Source organism: Rhamphochromis sp. 'chilingali' (assembly GCF_963969265.1).
Source record: "Rhamphochromis sp. 'chilingali' genome assembly, chromosome: 21".
Classification (NCBI taxonomy): domain Eukaryota; kingdom Metazoa; phylum Chordata; class Actinopteri; order Cichliformes; family Cichlidae; genus Rhamphochromis; species Rhamphochromis sp. 'chilingali'.
Window position 1 is genome coordinate 19,300,588 of NC_137949.1, and position 22,149 is coordinate 19,322,736.

The 22,149-nt window shown below is 40.3% G+C and overlaps 1 protein-coding gene and 1 long non-coding RNA gene across 2 annotated transcripts; one reads left to right on the forward strand and one right to left on the reverse strand.

The window, feature by feature from the left end:
- Nucleotides 1-1,870: 1,870 nt before the first annotated feature.
- On the reverse strand, nt 1,871-17,857 carry hhipl2 (HHIP-like 2). The gene is made up of 9 exons (XM_080870344.1): nt 17,486-17,857; nt 15,523-16,175; nt 14,293-14,436; nt 12,939-13,270; nt 12,661-12,787; nt 12,398-12,543; nt 12,233-12,314; nt 4,653-4,735; nt 1,871-4,121 (listed from the first exon to the last, which is right to left on the reverse strand). Exons 1-9 carry the CDS (start codon nt 17,843-17,845, stop codon nt 3,559-3,561), a joined length of 2,490 nt encoding a protein of 829 aa, XP_080726470.1. The 5' UTR covers nt 17,846-17,857; the 3' UTR covers nt 1,871-3,558.
- LOC308389159 lies at nt 4,659-11,488 on the forward strand. The gene is made up of 2 exons (XR_013970234.1): nt 4,659-5,687; nt 8,194-11,488. It is a non-coding gene; the product is annotated as an uncharacterized lncRNA (long non-coding RNA).
- Nucleotides 17,858-22,149: the final 4,292 nt, after the last annotated feature.

Below are 22,149 nucleotides of genomic sequence, written 5' to 3' on the forward strand. Positions count from 1 at the left end.
TTTCCGAAGGAGGACCCGTCCACCCCCAGACCCCTGTTTAATGACAAGTCCAATCTGATGGTGTGTCTTGATATATATATATATATATATATAAATAATAATGAATTAATAAGGATCACTAAGGCTAGTGAGTCATCCTTGGGGATGAACAGGACAAAAATCATGGCATCTATGCAGTAGATATTTTTAGTCTGCACACAAAATCACCCAACAGACTGCTCTCCCTTATGGCTTTTATAAGATCTTTTTTTTTTTAATTATTATTAAAGATTTGTGAGACTTATTCAGTAAAGCGAAGATGTCTTCCTGCCTTGTGACTACACGTCCACAGGTTGCAAAAGAAACCCGGGCTTTGGTTATTTACTATTGCAGTTCCACCACTTTTCAATGCACTGATGACATTTTTAGCTGTTTAAATAGATTCAGAAATAACTAAAAGGCACTACAGGATGTTAGCACCCATTTCATGGACACAGGCTAAAGAATTAAGAGGCAAAACTGTTTTATTTAAATAAATTCATGGTAGGTTATTAAATAAATTTCACCTCATTCGCCTAATACGCTAAATGTTGTTTGTGTTTTTTGCTGTACTTTATTTAGGATCGGGCAGCTTGTTGCATGTAAGCCTCACTGTAAGGAATTCAAGCAAATAGACAAAACACTGAAACCTGCAAAAACACGTCTTTAAAAGGGTGAAGAAAGCCATCATTTGTGTGTCACCAAACGTCAAAGGGTGATCCCTCTACTTAAAAACCCTCCAGCTAATAATTACAGAGTTTATACAGGTTGATGCACAATAGGATGAGTCACTTCCAAATGTCTGCATGGCCCCTTCGCCGTCACAAAAGGTCTTTTTTAAGGAACGTGTGTGTGTTTGTGTTTAAGCTAAAAAGCAGATTTGTGTTGCACCACCGAGCTGCTTGAACTTGGAACATAGTTACGTGAGTCTGTAATTTGTAAGGAATCTGTGGTTTTAAGCAACATATAGTAAACGTAAACAACCCGGCATCACTTTAAATTACTTCTTTCCCAAATCAGTGCAATTTAATATGGAACCTTTAATGTGGAGTGCTTAAAGTCACAGTACCCAATTTCAGCTAAGCTTTAGCTTTTGGACAGATGGCCTCACGTTTGACTCTTGAACACTTTGGTACACAGAGGAGTTTAAAGTCGACTCAGTTAACACAAATTGCCACCTAAGTTTCCACCTAAACTGTTCTGCCGTGTTAGAGTGAAGAAGCTTTCTATCGTCAACCCTTCCTAACAAGCCTTACTTGTTCAGTCTTTTCGATGTTTGATTTTATTTAACAGGATGTGGCTGTATGTAGTTTTTGCTGACTTAATAATGATGAAAACATCAGACATCGTTAAGTGCTCCACATGTTCCACATATGTCTGATGGTGGTGTTCATCTCAAATTGTATGTAGATTATTTAAAGAATAATCTGTCCTGGATCAGATTAGGATGAGGTACAATTATATTCCATGAGCTGTATATGATGAATCGCATGGTAGGTTTATGTCATATTACAAAATACTGTATGTCTGTTATCAAGCATTGTATTGCTGCAGGATTGTTGTCATGACTGGGCATGCTCACGTCATATCAGAAGTATAAAGCAGACACTTGTGGATGATGAGCTTACTGTCGATTTGTGAAGCACCGTACAGTTTTTCAACCATGCTCGACTCTATGACCCAGTTTTTGTGGTTTGTCTTTGTGAAATATTGTCCTGTTCCATGAGAACTTGATTTGTAGATCGTGATGAGCAAGTGTGTGCTGAAACAGACAGAATCACTGCAATTACATTGCTATTAGGGGCTTTTAAACAGATGACTAGGGTAAGATTATATTGAGCTATAGCTGGGATAGCGTACGTGCATCTAGGATTTTTGTAATGTTTCATCTTCTTATGTGAAGCTTATTGCAGCCTTGAATGACCTTTCTTTCACCAAAAATCTAAACAATACACCAATTTCAGACACTTTATAGAAATTATAAAATATTTTACGACACAGGCATCAAGTCCGGAAACCAAGGAAATGCCGGATTGTGAGACTTTTGTAACCTCAGGCTGCACAACTGCACGTGGAAGTCGGGGTGGCTTTACGTTTACAGCAGACATTATACAAGTCATGGTCACGGCGGTTTCAGTTAAGATCAGTGGTGCAGAGTTTAATTACAGAGAGCTTCTGAGAGTCAAGGATACTTGTTAATGTTTATTTTTAACACTTCCATGTGTTGTAAAATTAGAGTAATTTCAGAAACTGGGCCTGGGTATAAATAGAAGTTGTGTTTTACGTTTGCTGCCTCTTTAGATTTTAGGCTAAGCTGATATGTTCTAAATACAGGCAGGGGAGAGTTTAACTTGGAACAATGATTTTATGACAGCTAAATATAAAATATAAAGGAAACAATGTCGTTACATGCATAATTGCATGCACATCCCTGAGCAGTGATAAACGTATTGGTAGAAAAGAAAAAATATGCCCACATGGTAAAAAGAAAGAACAACATTGGTCAGTTTTCAGGTTTTAGGTGTCGGGATATAATAAAAAAATTCTTAATTGGTAATACCTTTAAGTAATTGTTTTCTGTGTGACTTTATCAGTCTTTCACATTGTTGTGGAGGGATTTTAGCCCTGCCTTATTACAGTGTTCAGTTCCACGAGGATTGTGGACAGCACAGCTCTCTTAAGATCCCACCACAGCATTTCAATCTGGCTGAAGTCTGCGCTTCACCTTGATTGTTTGATTTTTTTCAGCCTCCCTTTTGTTGATTTGCCATGAATTTTAACATTTAAGATGCTAACCGAGACCTGTACAGTCTGATATGAAGCTCTTCGGTTTTTCTGGAGTTTCTTGGGTTGCTGGGAAGGTTAAATGTTTTCCACTTGTGACTTTAAAGTCTAATTTATGAAGCTGCAGAAGAAAAGAAAGTCCTAGAGGAAGATGTGGAGCACTTAACAGTTTGTATGTCGGATGTGTTTCAACCATGAATCCATTTTTCTTTTGACATATTTTGAAACTGGCATCCTGCTCATTATATGTGTTACTTTCTTCTTCAGTGATGCTTTCAACAGTTACAACAGCTAAAACGATTGCACTGAAAAGAATGCTGAATATGAAATTTAGTTTATTTAAGTTTATTTTCAGAGATATGCATAACTGGTATTTAAATGAATATAAAAATCTCAAGTACTCACTGCTGTACTTTCTACTGGTAACCAATATGAGAAACACTGCTTTAAAGGAATTGTTCAGCATTTTGGCAGAGGCTGCTGATATCTGGAATTGGAGACTCCGGTGGCAACAATAAAGGTAAAATAATAATTAGCAATCTTTAGAAGTGCTGGTGAATTGATTCTCTGATAGAGCCAGTCTTCAGGAGCTTGCCTCTGTCGTTAGCCTTTGCACTAAGCTGCTGTCTCTGTGCATACATGGGAGTGGAATAACTCTTCCCATAGCTGAAAATAAGAGTAGAACTATTGCTTTAAGATGTGCCAGTCAACACTATCATTTCATGAAGACAAAATCTGATTAAGCCATAATCAGACTCATGTTTGTTTGCTCTTCACCTTAAGCTGTCTTGTTAGTGTTCTGTTGCTTCTTACGTTGAAGTTTGTCTTAGTTTTGTTCACAAAGGCAGGATACTCTTTTGTAGATTCTTTAATCGTCATCTTTGGTCCACTTTGCTTCTGCGCAGCTTTCCTCTGGTGTATCTTCCTCTTTGTGTGGATTTTGTTATCTTTCAGGCCATTGTGGGCGTTTGAAGTGTTTAAAGTCTCTGTGGCAGTTTGATTTGTCTTTGGTTTTACTTTATCTTTGACGCTGACAGTTGTCTCCTTAGATTTCTGCTTCAAAGTATTCTTCTTTGCTTGTGTGCTGGCTTTTTTCTTGTTCAGCATTTTGTCTTTTTTCCATGGTTTCAGCATATTTTTCTTCTTCGTGTCTTTGTCCGATGATTTCGGTTTGACCTTTACAGCGGTGCCCGTCGTTGAGTTGCCTGCTGCAGTCATCGTAGGTTTGATCTGGCTGCTCCTCACCGGCGGTTTGGTGGGGAGTTTGAATTTTCTTGGCGGTGGTCTGGTAGGTTTTTCATTTGTGCCCAGTACAGTCACTGAAATGGCACAGATGTCAATAAGTACCCATTTTCACCATTTTACTCTTCTACAACCGCATGTGTTGAGTTTTTTTTAAAATGGTGTGCATATTTGGCTGACCCTACGTGTTTGGAATGCTTGTCTCTATTTTAAATATGTTTGATGTAAAACTGGATGCTGCTTTTTATAGTTTTATGTATGAGCCCAGTGTGATTATACAATTTGGCAGCATGTAGACAGTAAATCCAGCAGGTTCTGCTCAGGACATGCATGCATGAGTGAACAGTGAACCCAGGCAATTTGTCGGTCTGCAAGAACAGATTTTTCTTAAATGTGGCTTGTGTAACGCTTACGCTAACCTCTAACATCAGGTTAATTGACTTGATAATATGGTGTGTATATGTTTATATTCAATGCACCTCGAAATATTAGACGTTTCAGGTTAAAATAAATTTCTTTACTTTCTTAGACGACCTCAGATTTAGAACAGGTCTGGTATGCAGATCGAGAAGTGATTGAAATGCAAAGATAAGTTTGAAGTTACTTACATTCCTTTGGCACAAATGGAAACTTTTTTCCCCTCACTTTGACAGGGAGTGGCTTTTGCTTACATTTCCCAGGAGGTGCTCTCCTATAAAAGTAAATGAAGTCCCTTTTTAATGACAAGATAGTAACTCTGTCTTTGTTGTTTTCTTTAGGACAGCACAATCGTATTGTTATTTATTTAATTTAAAAAGTTTAGTTATTTTCTGTACAAAAACTTTCCCACAGCATCCTTAAAACCAATGTAAAGTCACAGTAAAAAGAAAGTACGCACTCTTTTGGTTCTAAGGTTTATGTGTCGAGTATTAGATTATTCTGTTATTATATGTTACCTTATATATGTAATCAAAGTAGTTGAATTAGAATACTGCTGTAGATCACATTATACCCTTTAATATAGAGTGTGTGAGCTGTATGTAGTTTAGTTCTCATTATACTTTTGAGTTAACAGAACATATTCACATATTAGTTCATTAGATAAATGTGCATCACTCTGTATCCTTGATCTGCTGGGAATGTGTTACACTGTTTTCTTGACATGCTTAATTGTTGAATCATGAAGAGAAGGTTGTAAGCAGGAGACTCTGTGTCTAAAGACAGGGGAGATAGATAGACCACATTCCACACCCCCACCTTACAGAAAGCAGAGAAACAACTGCCGAGGTCATAACTTAGGCGCTGTAACAGAGAAAAAATGTGATGTTTTGGCTTTTACGACTAGCTGGGGGCCACTAGAGACTATAAAAAGCTGAGCAACCCGTCACCATTTTGAGACATGTGCCTGACCCTCTGGTAGCATCTCTCCCGTCCGGACGTTGTAATGCTCTGACTGTTGAATTGTATGGAAATAAATGATTGTTGATTGAGCATTTATACACCGAGTATTGTCCCTCCTTCAGCCCAAAGATTCAAAGAATTGGGAGATTTCAACAACTTGGTGCCGTGTGACCCGGATCTTTGGTGTGCTGAGGAGGTGCAGATTTGACCTTTGGTGAGATCGTGAGGCGAGGTGAACAGAGGACCGGTCCAAAAATAAAAAGGTAAGCACAGCCTGTTGTATTATAAATACCAAATGTGCATATTGGGCTTTCCAAATTAATCTGTTCACTGAGTCACATGTATTTTCACAGTAAATTTGTCGGTGTCTGGTTTTTGGCGCAAGATACTAACAACATAAGTTGAGGCTGAATTCCAGTGTGTTAAATAAACTGCTTCTACCGAGATACTAATAACATACTACGTTGGACTAGTTGCAGTAAACTGCTTCTACCGAGATACTAATAACATACTACGTTGGACTAGTTGCAGCCACTTTACCTTCCACATTTAATTTTGTCTAATACTGGCTTCTGTAGCAATAATACATTAGAATTTATTCTGAAGATGCGGCCATTAGTCCAGTACATTGAAGTCGAGGTTTGTTTATTTTGTTTATGGTGTCAGTGACGTCCTGGCTTTTGCCGGCTATGAAATAGAAGTTGATTTAAGGAAAAGCAGATGCTGGCTTCACGGTGCAGTTGAACGCTGGCAACGCGAGAGCGAAACACGTCCGTAGGTTTGGTTTATGATACGGCGTGTTCCGGTGGTGCGGCCGTGAAGTGCAGTAGTGGTTGGTGCTAGTTTTAGTACATTGGATAGAGGTTTTGACGGTGGTTTGTGGCGTCAGTCGAGTTTTAAGGGCTGCGGTCATAATACAAAGTAAAATTTTAAGTACATAGCAACACCTGGTTTATGATGTCAGGTATAACTTCGGGGATGCAAGCATCACTTTTATGATGCAACTTTGCCCCGTTGTGGCGGTCATAAGCGCAGAGAAAGGGGTATCTTGGTCTATGGTGCAGTGTGCTTTAAGAAGATCTAATAGTTGAGCTCAGAGGTTTCTGTGTAAAATTCCCGCTGAGGAAAAGTGTTGTGTGTGAGTGTGAAGGCGCGCTCTGAGTGAGAGTGTGTGTGAAGCTGCGAAGCGCGCTCTGGGTGCTGTCTTGTGTGTAAAGCGCGCACTGAGTGAGAGTGTGAGTGAGGCGCGCTCTGAGTGTGTTTTTTGTGTGAAGTGTGAACACAGTGACAGTGACGGTTGATGTGTTTGATTAGGAGGACATTAGAGCAAAGACACATTTTAGGATCAAAGGTTGATGCCTAGTGTACCTGTGGAACATTTTGCCCTAGGAGTGGCGACCCTCCTGTTCGTGGACGCGCGGCCAGGACCGGCGGCGTCCGGGTGCCGAGGTGGTGACTTGGGGAGGTGAGGGCCCCCGCATAGCTACGGAAATAACACTGGAACGGCCGTGTAATCACGGGTTCACATTTATTCCGGACTAGAACAAGACACATTTTGCGAACAAAGGTTGAGTCTAGATTAGTAAAGAAATAAAAAGGTTGAATTCCTCGTTTCAGTGGTTGAAATTGTTGTGTGCCTGTCCCCTGACGAGTGTGAAATTAAAATAAAGAGGGAATTTGGAGCCACATAGAGATAGACGGGCATAATTGGGTGTATTACTCTGTGGTGTAATAAAAATAAAAAGGAGAGATAGTAAGAGGTGTGCAGTGGAGAATTATGGAGGAGTACAGAGAGGAATGTGTTGGGAGACTGGCGTACAGTTTACGCTGTCAAGGTAGGCGGGTTGCCTGCTTATCTGTTTAACAGTGATGAAAATGAAATTAAATAAATCTCTTAGTGTGTTAATACAGGAAGCTGCGGACCTGGACCAACTGCCCCCACAAGCACAGCGGCCGAAGCAAAATTATAGGTAATGGGAACCACACCCAGCACGAATCAGCAGCTGTGAAAAAGACAGCAGCGAGGAGAGAATTAGAGGAGAAATTAAGAGAAGTTTTAACACATAAAATTGGGGCCAACGGACTTGTGGAGGTTGGGAAGGCGTCCGGAGCATCACAACAAAAAGGTGAAACAAAAACACACAAGCAGAGAAATCTGAGAGAAAGGCTCCTTTTAAGGTAACGCCTAGTTTGAGAAAAGATAAAATTAACCTGCTTTTATACAAATGCACATACACGCAATGAAGAAACAGCTTACACTCATGAACACGTGAAGATTTTCCAGCAAGGTTAAAGAAAAATTAACATACTTAAATGATGAAGTTTATACATTACTGACAAAGAAACCCTCTGGGTTGCAGGACAACAATTTAACTAAAAAAAAAAAAAGGAACACTGGTCTAACCAACCAGGCAAGACGCAACAAATTTAGTGGTTAAAAGATTCAAATTGTGACATGTTTTCTGTTGATTGATTAATAAAAGTGATTACTGAATGAAAGAAAGTTCCTTTTTGGGCTTTTAAACATGATCTTAAGAATTTTAACATATACCGGTGTTGTCCTGTCAACTTGGTGGGTTAGGAGTTGATTATATCGGGAGACAAAAAACAAAAAAAGGGGGAGAGAAGGCTGACACAGGGCCTGGCCCCATTGTCTCCCCTCTGAATAACACAGCCAACACAACATCATTTTCCTGTTCGTTTGTTTTTGTTTTTTGTTTGTTTTTGTTTTGTTTTGTTTTTGTTTTTTCTATACATATTTAATTACAGGCTGCTTTGCCGGCCCTGAAAGCCGAGGCTGACTGGACTCCTGCTCTCCCCCATACGTGACACTGACCAAATGCTGCAACAGCTGGACCCACAACAACGACCTGAGAATGTCAACAGACCTGCAGGAATGTGATCTCATGCAGCCGAGACGGAGAGCACTAAACCTAAGGCCCGTTTCACTACACGGGGGAAAATTCCCAGACTGCGTCAGCTGACAGAGCTGTGACGAGACGCCCGCCAAGCCCGAATGAAAAGTAAGGCCGAGCGAAAGAATGCTGACCTTGATAACTTTGCATTCACACTGTGCAGGACAGTGATGGACCAACACGGATGATCGGGTGGCGAAAAAGGGCGTGACCGAGACAAGAGGAGTAACTGAGGACAGAAGGCACCTCAGAATGGACAAAAACACAGAAGAAGATGCAGGTTTCACCTGCGGTGAACATCGACACTGGAGAAAGGACTGCCCCAATTGGGGTCAGAACCAGGACGGACTGAATTTTGAGCAGCAGCAGCAGCAATGGTCGCAAACAAACTGAGAAAGGAGGGGGGCAGGACCCCAGGGCACGCTTCAGGCCGTGGTTTACCCAGAACACCAGAACAGGAAAGTGATGAACACACACACACACACACACACACACACACACACACACACACACACACACACACGTCTCCAAACACACAGATTCAGAATGAAGTGAAATACACACATGAACACGTGCACTCGTTGAGTGAGTGAGAAATGACACACACACACACACACATTGGAATGCTGATTCACTGAGAAGTGATCCACATACACACACACACACACACACACGCTGATGCAATGAAGAATGCTTTGCTTATGCTGATATGCAAAATGCTGCACACAAACATCCCAATGCATAATTTTTATGAGGAGCCATTGATTACTTAGAATGTGTTATATGTCACCTAGAAGGCATTTATGTAGATTTTAGGAATAAGCTCTAAAACGGTTTGGTTATGAAAACAATGTCTGTGCGTGATGTCTGTTTATGGCTCAAGGCCTTGACTGAATTCTTTGCTGTGCTTCACACAGCCCTGATGAGGAACAGTGGCACAGAGTGAAATTGATGAATTAATAGTGTAAGTTTTAGGTCGGAGTACGGCATTTTCTGTGATTGAGTTTTAATTCAAGGAGGAACAAAAGGTGTTACGGCACCTGAGGTTCTCATTCCCACACAATATTGTCCCGGCAGGAAGCAAAATGTTCCTGTGAATTTCTGGTTGATTGTTTGGTTTTGTTTAGCGCTAGCTTGATTTTATCAGTGAGCTTTGGCTTGTGTTCTTTCTCGTAAGCGAGAGAGGATAGTTTTATGCTTGGACATGTCTGCAACGGGCCCTAGTTTGTGTTATTGTTGTTAGTGTTTTGTTGGTTATGTCTGTTTTCGTTTTGTTACAGTGCACTGAGATAAGAAAATCTGAGAGGTGTGATCCACCGGTGGTGATATGTTGATATTTTGTGAGTTTATGATTTAACAATCAGCTCTTTAAACCAGGCCTGAAAGATTGAAATTTAAAGCGCTATGAAATATTCTTACAAAAACAGTTGCAAAGTGTGCTTCTCCATGATTGTAATTGGCTTGGGAGAAATTCACTTATAGGGAACACTGAGAAGTTCTGAGTCTAAAAGGATTGCACCGAGTCAATCCGGCCCAAAAAACAACAAGGAATTGTTTTCCTTTAAAATGATGACGTCATCTTGCTGGTGATGGAGGCTCGAATAGATTGCGCGTGAGACTCCATTATCAGCAACATCTGGTATGAATGTGTGTGGAGGTATGCATGTGAATGGACTGTGATGGACTGACGACTAAAAGCTTTGACTGACTTGATACTGAGACAATGACTGCACCCACTTTAGGATTAGTAAATGCCAATAAACAATTCACCCAGCCGACAAGAGAAGGGTGGATGCTTCGCTTTGTTTTGTTTTGTTTTTTCAGGAGCAGGAGGATAAGAGAGACTGGAGGAGGAGACTCTAGCTTCACATAAAGAAAGGAACAGACACCAGACGGGGACACGGAGAGGTGAGGACCCTTCACAGCAGGGACAGATGTAGGGACTGCCGAGACAGCAACTGGGGTCAAGTGTCATGGCGTTTGGGCTCCTGGAGAACATGGATCCCACAAACACAGCAATAACCATGAAGGGGTTGGCGAAAACCAGGAACACCAGACCAACGAGGTTCAAGAGGCTCTTGGCAAAAAGGGGGACACGCCGGTGAACCCAAAACACACAGATGCTTGTTTGAAATCGGGGCAGAATAATCCCCAGAACTGTGCAATGACTAAAGGGTGGTCTAACCCCGGAGGTCGAAGAAAGAAGCTGAGAATCACCCAACTGGAAGACATTGGTAGCTGCAGCAATAAAAATAAAGGTTAAAAGCTCCTTAGACAGAGGTTCTAGTCTAAGTACATTTGAAAGGTATAAGGGGGCATTAAAATGGGAGTGGAAAACTGGAGCACCAAAATAAAGCTGTGGGAGAATTGGGGAGTGATGGGAGAGTCATCTGTAACTGCTGTTATGGTTGTAAATCTAACTTTGCTGGCATCTGAACTGCGTGAACACAGAGGTCATCCCACATATGGTCCACCCGTTAAAGGGGGACAGAGGGCCTCAGGATCAAGAAAACTTGGACCTTGCGACCCTGGAGTGCATGTTGTAAGTGATCTCTTTCAGAGATCAAAAGGGGGAATTATTAGATTATTCTGTTATTATATGTTACCTTATATATGTAATCAAAGTAGTTGAATTAGAATACTGCTGTAGATCACATTATACCCTTTAATATAGAGTGTGTGAGCTGTATGTAGTTTAGTTCTCATTATACTTTTGCGTTAACAGAACATATTCACATATTAGTTCATTAGATAAATGTGCATCACTCTGTATCCTTGATCTGCTGGGAATGTGTTACACTGTTTTCTTGACATGCTTAATTGTTGAATCATGAAGAGAAGGTTGTAAGCAGGAGACTCTGTGTCTAAAGACAGGGGAGATAGATAGACCACATTCCACACCCCCACCTTACAGAAAGCAGAGAAACAACTGCCGAGGTCATAACTTAGGCGCTGTAACAGAGAAAAAATGTGATGTTTTGGCTTTTACGACTAGCTGGGGGCCACTAGAGAGTATAAAAAGCTGAGCAACCCGTCACCATTTTGAGACATGTGCCTGACCCTCTGGTAGCATCTCTCCCGTCCGGACGTTGTAATGCTCTGACTGTTGAATTGTATGGAAATAAATGATTGTTGATTGAGCATTTATACACCGAGTATTGTCCCTCCTTCAGCCCAAAGATTCAAAGAATTGGGAGATTTCAACACGAGACATAAAAACATCATCTGGTTCTTATCAAGTGAGTACAACCTCATATGAACCTGTGAAATATTACAGTAGATCATTGTTTACTCAATGAAAACTAAGCCAAAATGCAGAAACTAAAAGTAAATAAATAAATTAAGTACACTAAATCATTCAGTAACTAGTGGAATCACTTTTAGCAGCAATAACATCTTCTTTATAATGTTATTTCAGTTAATTGAATTATCATTAAAATTATCATGACATTATTGCTTGATACAGATTCATAATGGCTCACTGGATTTTACTTGAAAGGAAAAAATGTGTGCTTGTAAGGGCCTGCCCCTAATTTTGATCCTATAGGAAAAAAAAACCCTTTGAGATGTCAAACGTTAGAATCCTGCTGCTTTAAATGACTGATACAAAATGTCATTCTTGTCATACTGTGTTAGCGTTTCAGGACTTCTCTGGTAAAGAGACTGCCTAGGATGCAACAGATTGTTGGAAGACACATCCTTTATTCTTCCTTTATGTACAATTCATAATTATTTGGCCCCCGGGATTTTTTTTCTTTTCCATGACTTGAATTAAAGCCTGTTTGAAAAACACGCCTGTCTTTTTGAATAATTTCCCCAAGCAGGTGTTCCCATTTAACACAGAGCACGTCCATAATGTGTAAATGTAATATACACCTGGTCTGACACTATACCTGGAGGGGTCCATGAATTTAAACACAGTTCCAAAAGCAGACATGGCACTCGGGTGTGACGTAGCCAGGAAGTACAGCTCCCCTGGATGACAAAAACAGCTTGTCAGCAGTGTCACACGGGTCTGATCCTGTGATAAACGCATAAACAGACTGATCAAACCTTACCTGCTTCATCTTCAGCAAATGAGATGATGAACTTGTGGTGTTGATTGATGAGTCCGGGAAAAGAGCAAGTCTGCGTATCACCCATACACACACTCCTCTCTTTCCAGTTTCCTGTTGTCCTGTCTTCCTCTAAAGCCATAATTCGACTGAAAGGTTGACAGCTTTATGTCACTTGGAGCAGGCGAATTAAATAAAAAATGTAAAGGTAACTGAGAAGACAGACCAATTCAGGCTGGAAAATGCTCAGATAAACATAATCTTACCCACTCATGAAGTCTCCGAAAATGTACAAGCCATTCAGATTGGGTGATTCACATCCTCTGTACACATACCCCCCTGTCACAGACTTCCCGACATGATGGCTGTATGCAAATATAGGGAGGATGTCATCTGTTGTGGCAGAGAAAGACAAACCTAATTTAACTCTGAGAATGAAAACAATCAAAAACGATGGAAATAAAACGTGGCAAACGTTTCAAGCAGACAGAAAATAGCTCTTGACTTCATCACTGGGGAAGCTTCACAAGAACAGAAAACATACTCAGGGAGGAGTTTTGGCACAATGTCATGTCGTAGCACTCGAAGCCCTCTTTGGCCCTCCATCCATAGTTTCCTCCTTTGATAATAATGTCAATCTCCTCGTAGCGATTTTGACCAACATCCCCGCAGAATATCCGACCTCTGCCGTAGCCACTCACCGGGTCTCCACGGTCCACGGAACATCGCCACATGTTTCTTACCCCATAAGCAAACACCTCTGGCCGGGCACCTGGGTCCCTGAGGAATGGGTTGTCAGGGGGGATCCTGTATGGCATGCCACTGGGGTCACTTCCATCCACATCAATGCGAAGCACTTTTCCCAAAAGAGCACTTCTGAATACCAAGAAAATAAATGAAAAACTCAGGGTAGAGGCCTTAAGTGAAAAAATGATTAATATAAGATAAATAAACTAAAGGTGTAGATAATGGATTAATAATTAGGCATTCTTATAGTACCTTGGGGTATAATGAACAAGCTTTGATTGAGTGCCAGGTCATATTGCACAAACAGTTAATAAATGGTAATGTTTTAAATGGCTGAATAGTTTTAAGTAATATAAGAACATTGATACTGCTGGACTGCTGGACCAAAATACATCAATGACCTCCTGACCCAGTATGAACCATCCAGATCCCTCAGGTCATCTGGATCCGGTCTTTTATCAGTTCCCAGAGTCAGAACCAGACACGGAGAAGCTGCATTCAGCTTTTATGCTCCTTATATCTGGAACAAACTCTACTGTTCTGATTTTATCTGTTTTGATTTTATATACTGTTTTGTTTGTTTGTTTGTTTGTTTGTTTGTTTGTTTGTTTGTTTGTTTGTTTGTTTGTTTGTTTGTTTGTTTGTTTGTTTGTTTGTTTGTTAATTAGTTAGTTTATTTGCTTGTTTTAATCAATTTTAAATCATGCTTTTTATTTGTTCTTGTTTCTAATGTCTCTGTAAAGCACTTTGAATCACCTTGTTGTTGAATTGTGCTATACAAATAAACTTGCCTTGCCTTGCATAATCCACCCGACTCCTACAACGATTCCTCTGGATGGTGGGCCTTCTCTCTCTCCCCACTTTCCTATGTTTACCCTGTCTGTATCCAATAAAGGCTAAAAAAGCCAAAATAATAAAATATTTGTATAAACTCTTTCTAACTCAGAAACGTATGTATGTATGGATGAAGGGTGGGTGTAGCTGAAGGCTATGGAGACACAGTTAGCTGAAAGTTTGGCTAAATAGATTAATAAAAAATAACAGCTAACAATGGCAATACCAGGCTTAACGCAATGGCTTTATGGTTAAATTATTGTTCACATATTTGACTAGGTTATTATTTTCACTTGAGGAAACCTGAAGGACCTTACTTGTTTTGTGCGTTGCCATACTTCCCAAATGGATCCCCAGCTTTTCCACCGTCTCCAGTGAAGATATACAAATAGCCGTCAACACCAAAAAGCAGCTGGCCTCCGTTGTGGTTTGCGGCTGGCTCCTCGATCTCTAAAATGAGCCTGAACATAAAATGCATGCAGTTCAGAACAATTAGATAAAGTATACTTTAAAATACTTTTTATCAGGTTGTCAAGTTTTCAGCTCACTCATGGTAAATTTACTGTCTCCTCCACGCATCTGCCTAAGGACCTGAGCAGATCAAACACAGCACCTGTACTGTGGAATGCTGATTCTGTGATTTCTCTAAAGGCGTATCTCTTTAGATCACCATTTTGGTAACATGTTTGCATGAAACCTTTATGCATTGTGCGTTGTTGTTTGCTTTTAACTCAAATGTTGTTTCTTTTGTCTGTTTTAATTGTTTATCTTTCTTCTACGTGCCTGCATTGTTCTTATTATTTTAATTTCTGTATTTTTTTCCTTCTCTTTTGTTCACACAGTTATTAGTTTTACTACCTTTCAGTTTCTCTCCTTTGTGATTTTTTGCCCCGCCCCCAATCAATCAACTGTATATGACCTCTTGAACCTTTTAATGGTCTTTCACTTTCCCCTGCTCTTCTCTGGATTGTTTGCTGTGTTGTTTTTTCCGTCTCCTCTTTTCTGGATTAAAGATTGGATTTTGACCTTGTGTGTCCCTCTGTGTGTGCTGCATTTGGATATTGTTCCTGCCGCCTCCTCGTTTTACAGTTAGTGTCTGCCTTATGCTTGCTTGCACAAAGAAAGAAAACCTGCTGGAGAGTTGTCATTTCTCTGAGTGCTCCTAAATGTAACACAAGTGTTGAAGTTTTTTGTGGGTCTATAACATACTATAGGGGGTTTGGGGATATAATAATTAAATATATCTCTTGTAAAATTTTAGGATTATGAGCAATAAATGTTTAGAAGGCCTAAAACAAAGTGAAGGACTACTCCTTTTTGTGTTTCACTGAGATATTTTCATAGTTTCACGCTGCAAAGTGCAGGGTAGGTTGTGAATTTTAATGGTCCTCAGAATCCCAGAAAATCGTAAATTGATATGTAGTGTTTAGCCCTGAACATGTTTATGCAAGGGTTGGTGCAATTACAGCCCCTCCCCTGAATGATGATAAAGCCTATGTAGTTTGTGCAGACTCACATCATGAAAGAAAGACCCTCCCTCTGCATACCTCTCTGAGTAGGGATCAGCCACGTTCATGTCATAGGCAGACACCTTCATCTCGCTGATCCTGATTTTTTCCAGCTCACTGCTGACCTGGATGGAATAGTAAATAAAGAAGCGTCCATTATCCCGGTACTTTGGGTGGAAAGCCATTCCTAGGAATCCTCTCTCATCCCCCAGCCATGGAGTGGTCAACACCTTCCCGCTCATATCCAGGAAAGGCTGCTCCAGCCGGCTGCCGTCGCGTAGGTAAACCCAAACAAAGCCCATCTGTTCTGCAATAAACATTCGATGTGTGTCATCTCCACTGTGCAGCATCAGCACTGGGTTCCTGAGATTGTTGGCCACTTCAGTCAGGCACAACTGGAGACAACCTCTTGGGTCCTCTACCACCTGTCCCAGGTTACTATTGAGGTCAGAGCTTTTCAAAACAATGGGGTAGCAGTAGTCTTGGTCAGGCAGGTCTACCATGCTGCAGAACGTGGTTACGTCGTGCTCTGTGGCGTACAGCAGCAGCTGGTTGACTGTTAAATATTTAAGCACGTGGCGACATTTGGAATGAAACTCAGAGCAGTAGTCAAAGCAAAGACCGGGAATTTCTCTCACAGGTGTGTAGGGGTCTTCAGCATCGTAGAGGTGGGCAGCATATGGCGAGCATTCCTGGATGGGGCAAACACAGTGGTTTACCATTAAGACATTTCAGGGCAGCGTCATGCACAGAGGAGATGATTTATTGGACTAAGAGAGCCATTAAGTCACAACATCAAGAATACATGTGTCCCATAAGCACAAAGACTTGTTTTGTTTTTCAAATAAGAGCACTTTGAATGTCTGGAAGTTTGTCCTCTGCAAATTTGCCTGTGTAAATGAAATATGGAAACATGTCATAGTGATTTCAATATCAGATGTTTTTTATTTCAGATGTGGAAACCATAATCTGATGTTACTGATAATTGTTACAAATATAAGCACTCTGGATTAAAACCTCAATGTGTCATGGCCTGGGTCTAGGGACCCAGGGCTCAGGCATTTTCAGTGTATGTTTATGTTTATGTTTTCCGTGTGTTGTATTGGTTTGCTCTCCATCTCTCCATGTGTCTCTGTGTGAGCTTCCGGAGGTGTGGGTTCGCTGAGGAGACTGCGAACCCGGAAGTGGTCTACTCGAGAGACGGCCGCACCTGCCGCTCGTCGTCCTCTGCCAGCTGCAGCAGATTACGCTCGTCTAGGAACGGCATTTAGGACTGCAGCTGAGCTGAGGCCGACGCTGGATCCTTGAGTCAGAACTCGAATCGGGAGCGGAGTACGCCTCTAAAGTCACGGTGTGGGAATTGGAGTTTTTTGGAGTCGCCACCTTTCACTTCTCACGGACATCTGCACTGTGTGGGATTCAGGGAGAATCACCACGGGACCACAGTGCTGGGATTTTGTATATAGTTGTGTGTTTTTCACCTCCTGTAAATAAATCCACTGTCCTTCACTTAGAGTCTCGCGTTTGGGCCCTGCTTTCACTGTCACTCCACGGTCTGCCATCGCAGCCCGTGACACAATGACAGTTAGATAATATTTGTTTTTGCGAAATACTAGTTTATCAGTCACTAGTAGTTACATTTAATATCTGATGGGAGTATCCAGTTTTAGTTTGCTTTAAACTTGAGCAAATTTTCACAGTTTCTATTCAACCATTTATAACAATTATAAAGTTAAGTGATAACTTTTGTGGGATTTATTTTATTATTGTAACCCTAAATTGATTTTAACTTGAGTTTAATTAGAATAAACTACAATGAATCAAAAGTTCAAGTTGTGTATGTTTCATTTTTTCAAGGATTTTTTTGTTTGTTTGTTTGTTTGTCTGAAATGGAGAACATACAACCACAACTGCAGCAAACGTGAAAAGACTGCAGTGCACCTAAAGCAAAGATGATGATCATGGCATTAATAGTAATCAAAACTCAAGAGAATATATTTACCTGGCACATAATTTCCTTCAGCATGTCGGTACAGAGCTCATGACCTGCCGCTTCCAGCTGTTCAATGATGTCCCAGTACCTCTCCGCGATCATGTTGTCAGTTCCCTGGTCGCAGCATCCAAACTGCTCATACTGATTGCAAAACTCCAGGTGCCATGGAGGTTTAAAAGGTGGCTTGAAGTCCAGGCATTGAGGATGAGCAGATGCTGGCTTGACCAAGGCTAACAGCATCACTGGCACAATCAAGATAACCGCAGGAAGCCTTGGCATCTTTTTAGATGGCCGTAGTTGTGCCACCGCGCGTAAAACCGCGCAGCCGGCTCGGCTTGGATGGAGCGCAGCATCCCTCTTCCTTGTCATTTTTGCCTTCTGGCCCCGAAAGAATTCAGTGACTATTCGTTCATATAGGCCATGAGCCAGAGTTTAAGTACGCGAGCGTGCGTTTGAATGCATTTTACGCGTGCGCAAAAGCATGCAGATGGAGGGGGCTCGTTTGCCCTCCTTGTGTCGCCACCTACTCCATCCAGGTAAAAAGTCACTGTGTCACCAGCTCTGCCTCTCATTGGACTAATTAGTACCAATTAAAACTAAACATATTTGTAAAGACTTTATTAGCATTTGCATTTCAATCCCTCGAGTTATTTTCTGCACAGCAGCAATAATGGTAGCAGTAATTATCTATAAGAGGGCACGCTCTGTAGTTTGCACGCCCGCACACGCGCGGCACGCATACATCCAAAACACATTGTGGAGGCATGCAAACGTAAACCCAACCACGACACAAACTATAATTATGTCTCACTTCCAAGTTATAGCGCCTCGGGGAAGTGCGCTGTTTGTGCAAGGCCTGCTTTTTATCCACTGTCCCAGCAAGTCACTTTTAAATTTGAATATAAGGTCAGAGGTGTCTATCAGCAATTTAGCACCGTGCCAAAGAAAACCAGCAATTCAACGAGACTTTGGCTATTACTCGTTCGAATACTTTATGTCTTACAAGGCTGGCAAGTAAGGACAATAAAATCAGGACTTCCTTAGGTAAACTGGAGATGTGGTGTCATACCCAATAAAGAGGGCATCATTACAAACTTGAGGTTATGGATATAACCATGATTCTCTGATAAACATGAGCGTCTCGATATGGGAAGGACCTATATTGTCTAAGCAAAAACACGGAGGCATACTGTCGATTTCTCTGTGGCTTTCAAACTCTAAAACAGGCTATGCTGTGTTTGCTATTTCTGCAACAGTACCATGCCAGCAGTGTCAAACATAAGGTCTAAGGGCCAAACTCCGCCGCCAGATAGTCAAAATTATACTTGACAATGATTAAAAAATGAACGATTAAATAAGAGAAGATCACCTTTTTTTCCATGATCTACTATAGAGAAGTTTAATTTTTACAGTGGATTCATTGTCAGAATCATGCAAAAAGAAAAAAAAACATTATTCTGTCATTTAATAAAAATGTTCCATTTTATAATTACAAGACAGTCTGTGCAATGAGCTAATAGACATTTTTCTGTAAATTTAAGCCCAAAGCGGAATTACTTCATCATGTAGGAAAACGGATGTGTGTAAGTGTATTGTTGAAAACTGAATTTCTTTTTCTTAGATTATATTTATATAATTATCTCAGGGATTAAATTTCTAGTTAAACATCTTTACACTGACAGAAAAGAGAGTTTCACTGGTCTGGCCCATTTAAAATCAAACTGGGCTGTACTGACTCTCCAAGACACAGAGAAAAAGAATCAGAAGCTGCAAGTAAAATTTGATGAAGCCCTGGAAAAAAAAAAAGAGTTTCTTCAAGAGAAGAAACAAGAGGAGATAAAGGAGAAAGAAATGGAATGTAAACTCCAAAACATGGAGGAAAAACATCATGTGTTGCAAATACTGCTTGATGAAGCACTGCACAAAAATGCAGAAATGCTTCAAGAGAAAGAGCAACAGGAAGTAATACAGAAAAAACACACAACTTATTCTCCAAGACTTTGAAAGGAAAAATCTACAACTGCACGCATGTTATAATGAAATGCATGCGAAAACCATTGAACTAGAAGGAGAAAAGGAAAAACTGGAAAAAATAATGCTCAGACATGCAATATAGGTTCAATGAAATGCTGAGAAAAAACAGAACCTAACAACAACTTGAGGTGCAAAAACAATGAAATGCAGGTGCAAGGGAAGAACTGAAGAAAACACATAAAGACCTGTAGTATACACTTCAAGAAATCCAGAGCAGAAATGAGGAGTTAGAAGACATGTACAACAAAGTACAACAGAGGGATATAAAGATGCTACAGGCAAAGCGAATACAGGAGGCAAAATCTAAAAAACTGAAAGAAAAGCTTAATGAAAAACAAGAAAAATTAGAAGAACTGGAGAAAAAATGCAAGAAATTTGAGGAGCAAAATGCAGGAACAATCAATGAACTGAAAATCCTCATCCTACAGAAGAAAGAGCTCCAGGAACAGTGCCTAAAAAATAAGAAAAAACGCTTCTGCTCTTTCAGGAGGAGGGACCCTACTGCTTCCTCACTTAATCATGAGGAGGCATAGGCTTGTCTTCCTCCACCTCTTTTCTATCTCATCACCCCTCTCCCTTTCTCTCCGACCACCTCTTCATCACTCTCCATGTTTTCTTTCTCCAATATATTCTTCATCCTTTTTCTTTTCTTTTTTCACCCTCACACCCAAACCTTCTGCCACAGGTTTCTTCCTGCTTAAGGGGAGTTTTTCCTCCTTGCTCAGAAGGGATTGTTGGGGTTTTCTCTCCTCTGTCTCTTTCCTCCTTTCTAATCCTTTCTTTCACCACTTTTTCGGTCTTCTACCCTTGCTTTACCCTCTTCTTTGCAACTCTTTTCCCCACTTCTTCCTTTCCTCTATCATTTCCCAACCCTCTGTTCACTTTTGAGAACACATGGTAGGGAGATGGGTGGAGGGGGCAATAAACACAATCAACCATATTTTTACATGTGTCAAATCAGTGTCTTCGTTCAAGAATAATTCATTTTAAGAATTAAAATGAAGAAAGGTTTGATAGCTGCATGTGTTGGTTTGGCAGCACATTTATGTTTTACATTTCTAGCAGTATCTGTCACAATCTCCTGGTTTGACTCACGCAATAAAGAAAGGGATAGACGAAAAACACAGAGTTATGTTTGTCTTACAGGTCAGAATATCAGCAGATGTTTAATATAAGAGAAACACATGTATAATATTCATTATTTAGACTGATGAAGAGCAAAAATTTTATACATATTTGGATAAAAAAATAAAAATAAAATAAATAGATGAAGGAAAAATTGAACATATTCTTTAAAAACAACAACAACAAAAAAAAAACGTTAACATATTGTAGCACTGTAGATATTTACAGATCGCTAGGACCAGAATCTAGATTTACAAGAGCAGTTTATACTGGAAACCTGAAGTAACAAACAACAGACCATCGTAAATTTTGAACTGCTGGCTGTTTTATGGAAAATGGAATACACAGAAGTGTACGTACAGTTTCGGCACTTAAGTTGTTGGATCTAAATCCCAGAAGGAATTAAATAAAAGAAGAAAACAACAACAAAAAAAACCCAAAAAACCAAAAATAAATCTCTCTCACTTCCCACTTTAGGTTTGGTTTTAAATCCTGATTTGTGTCCAATACCAGTTAACCCTGATTAGTTCCTTTCAGGTTAATCTAAGTTTCTTTTAGTTGTTGTTCTAACTCTCTGATCAATATGAGCCAACGTAGTTCTAATGAGTCAATTTAATTCAACCTTATTTAGTTCAACCAACCCATTCGCTCACTGTACATACAAAGTGGCTGGTTATGAATACTCAGTAACACTTCCATGAGTTACCAATGCAATTCCAACAGAATGAATGGAATTAGGATGCTGAACATGAAATCAAATGTCCACAGATTTACAAGAAAATCGTTTGAAATCACAATTCAGAAAACCACAACAGCTCTAATCAGGCTTAAGTCCTCAGAAGACTGCAGCAACAGAAATTATTATCAAGGGGTGCTGTGTGGTAGGTGGAGACCCAATATGCAGGACTCCTTAGACAAACATAAACTCAAAATAAGCTTTATTAGCTAAATAGAAACATAAGGCATAAGGCAAACCACAATGGAATTAAATGTGTGTTCATACAGTCCATTATTTCCATTTAAACTATGACTACAGAAATATGCTACCAACCAAAGCAGTCTTAAGGAGGTTTTCACAAACTGGTCAGAATACACATTTTCCTTAATAAGACATTTTCTTAATTCTTCATTTGTCAGTGAATCTTCCTGTAAAAGGCTATATATATGGAGAGAGAAACCACATACATACATATATTTTACTCCAAATATCTGATATATGAGAAAACAGATGATTTTTAAAATAGCTCAGTATGGTAAGCAGGAGTCTTACCAGAAATGCACTGAGGAATGGACACACCCTTGTGGAGACCCTGTGAAGCTACAGCTGTGAAGCTGATTTTGACCCATCATCCATGTGGAAAGCATCTGATTGGACATTTGGATTATTCGGCATGGCAATAATCCCAAACAACTTGCCAATGTAGTAAAAGCAAACCTGTATTGAAAAACACACACTGGAACACTATCAGTCACAGATTGACCTCCCCGGAGCCTGGATCTCAACATTACTGAAG

What these genes read in the sequence shown, in the direction of transcription:
- hhipl2 (XM_080870344.1), bottom strand. Translation starts at nt 17,845, where the DNA reads ATGACAAGGAAGAGGGATGCTGCGCTCCATCCAAGCCGAGCCGGCTGC. An exon ending in ATTTGCTGAAGATGAAGCAG is followed by an intron (nt 12,315 to 12,397) that starts GTAAGGTTTGAT and finishes TTTGTCATCCAG; the next exon opens with GGGAGCTGTACTTCCTGGCT. An exon ending in AAATTCATGGACCCCTCCAG is followed by an intron (nt 4,736 to 12,232) that starts GTATAGTGTCAG and finishes TTACTTTTATAG; the next exon opens with GAGAGCACCTCCTGGGAAAT.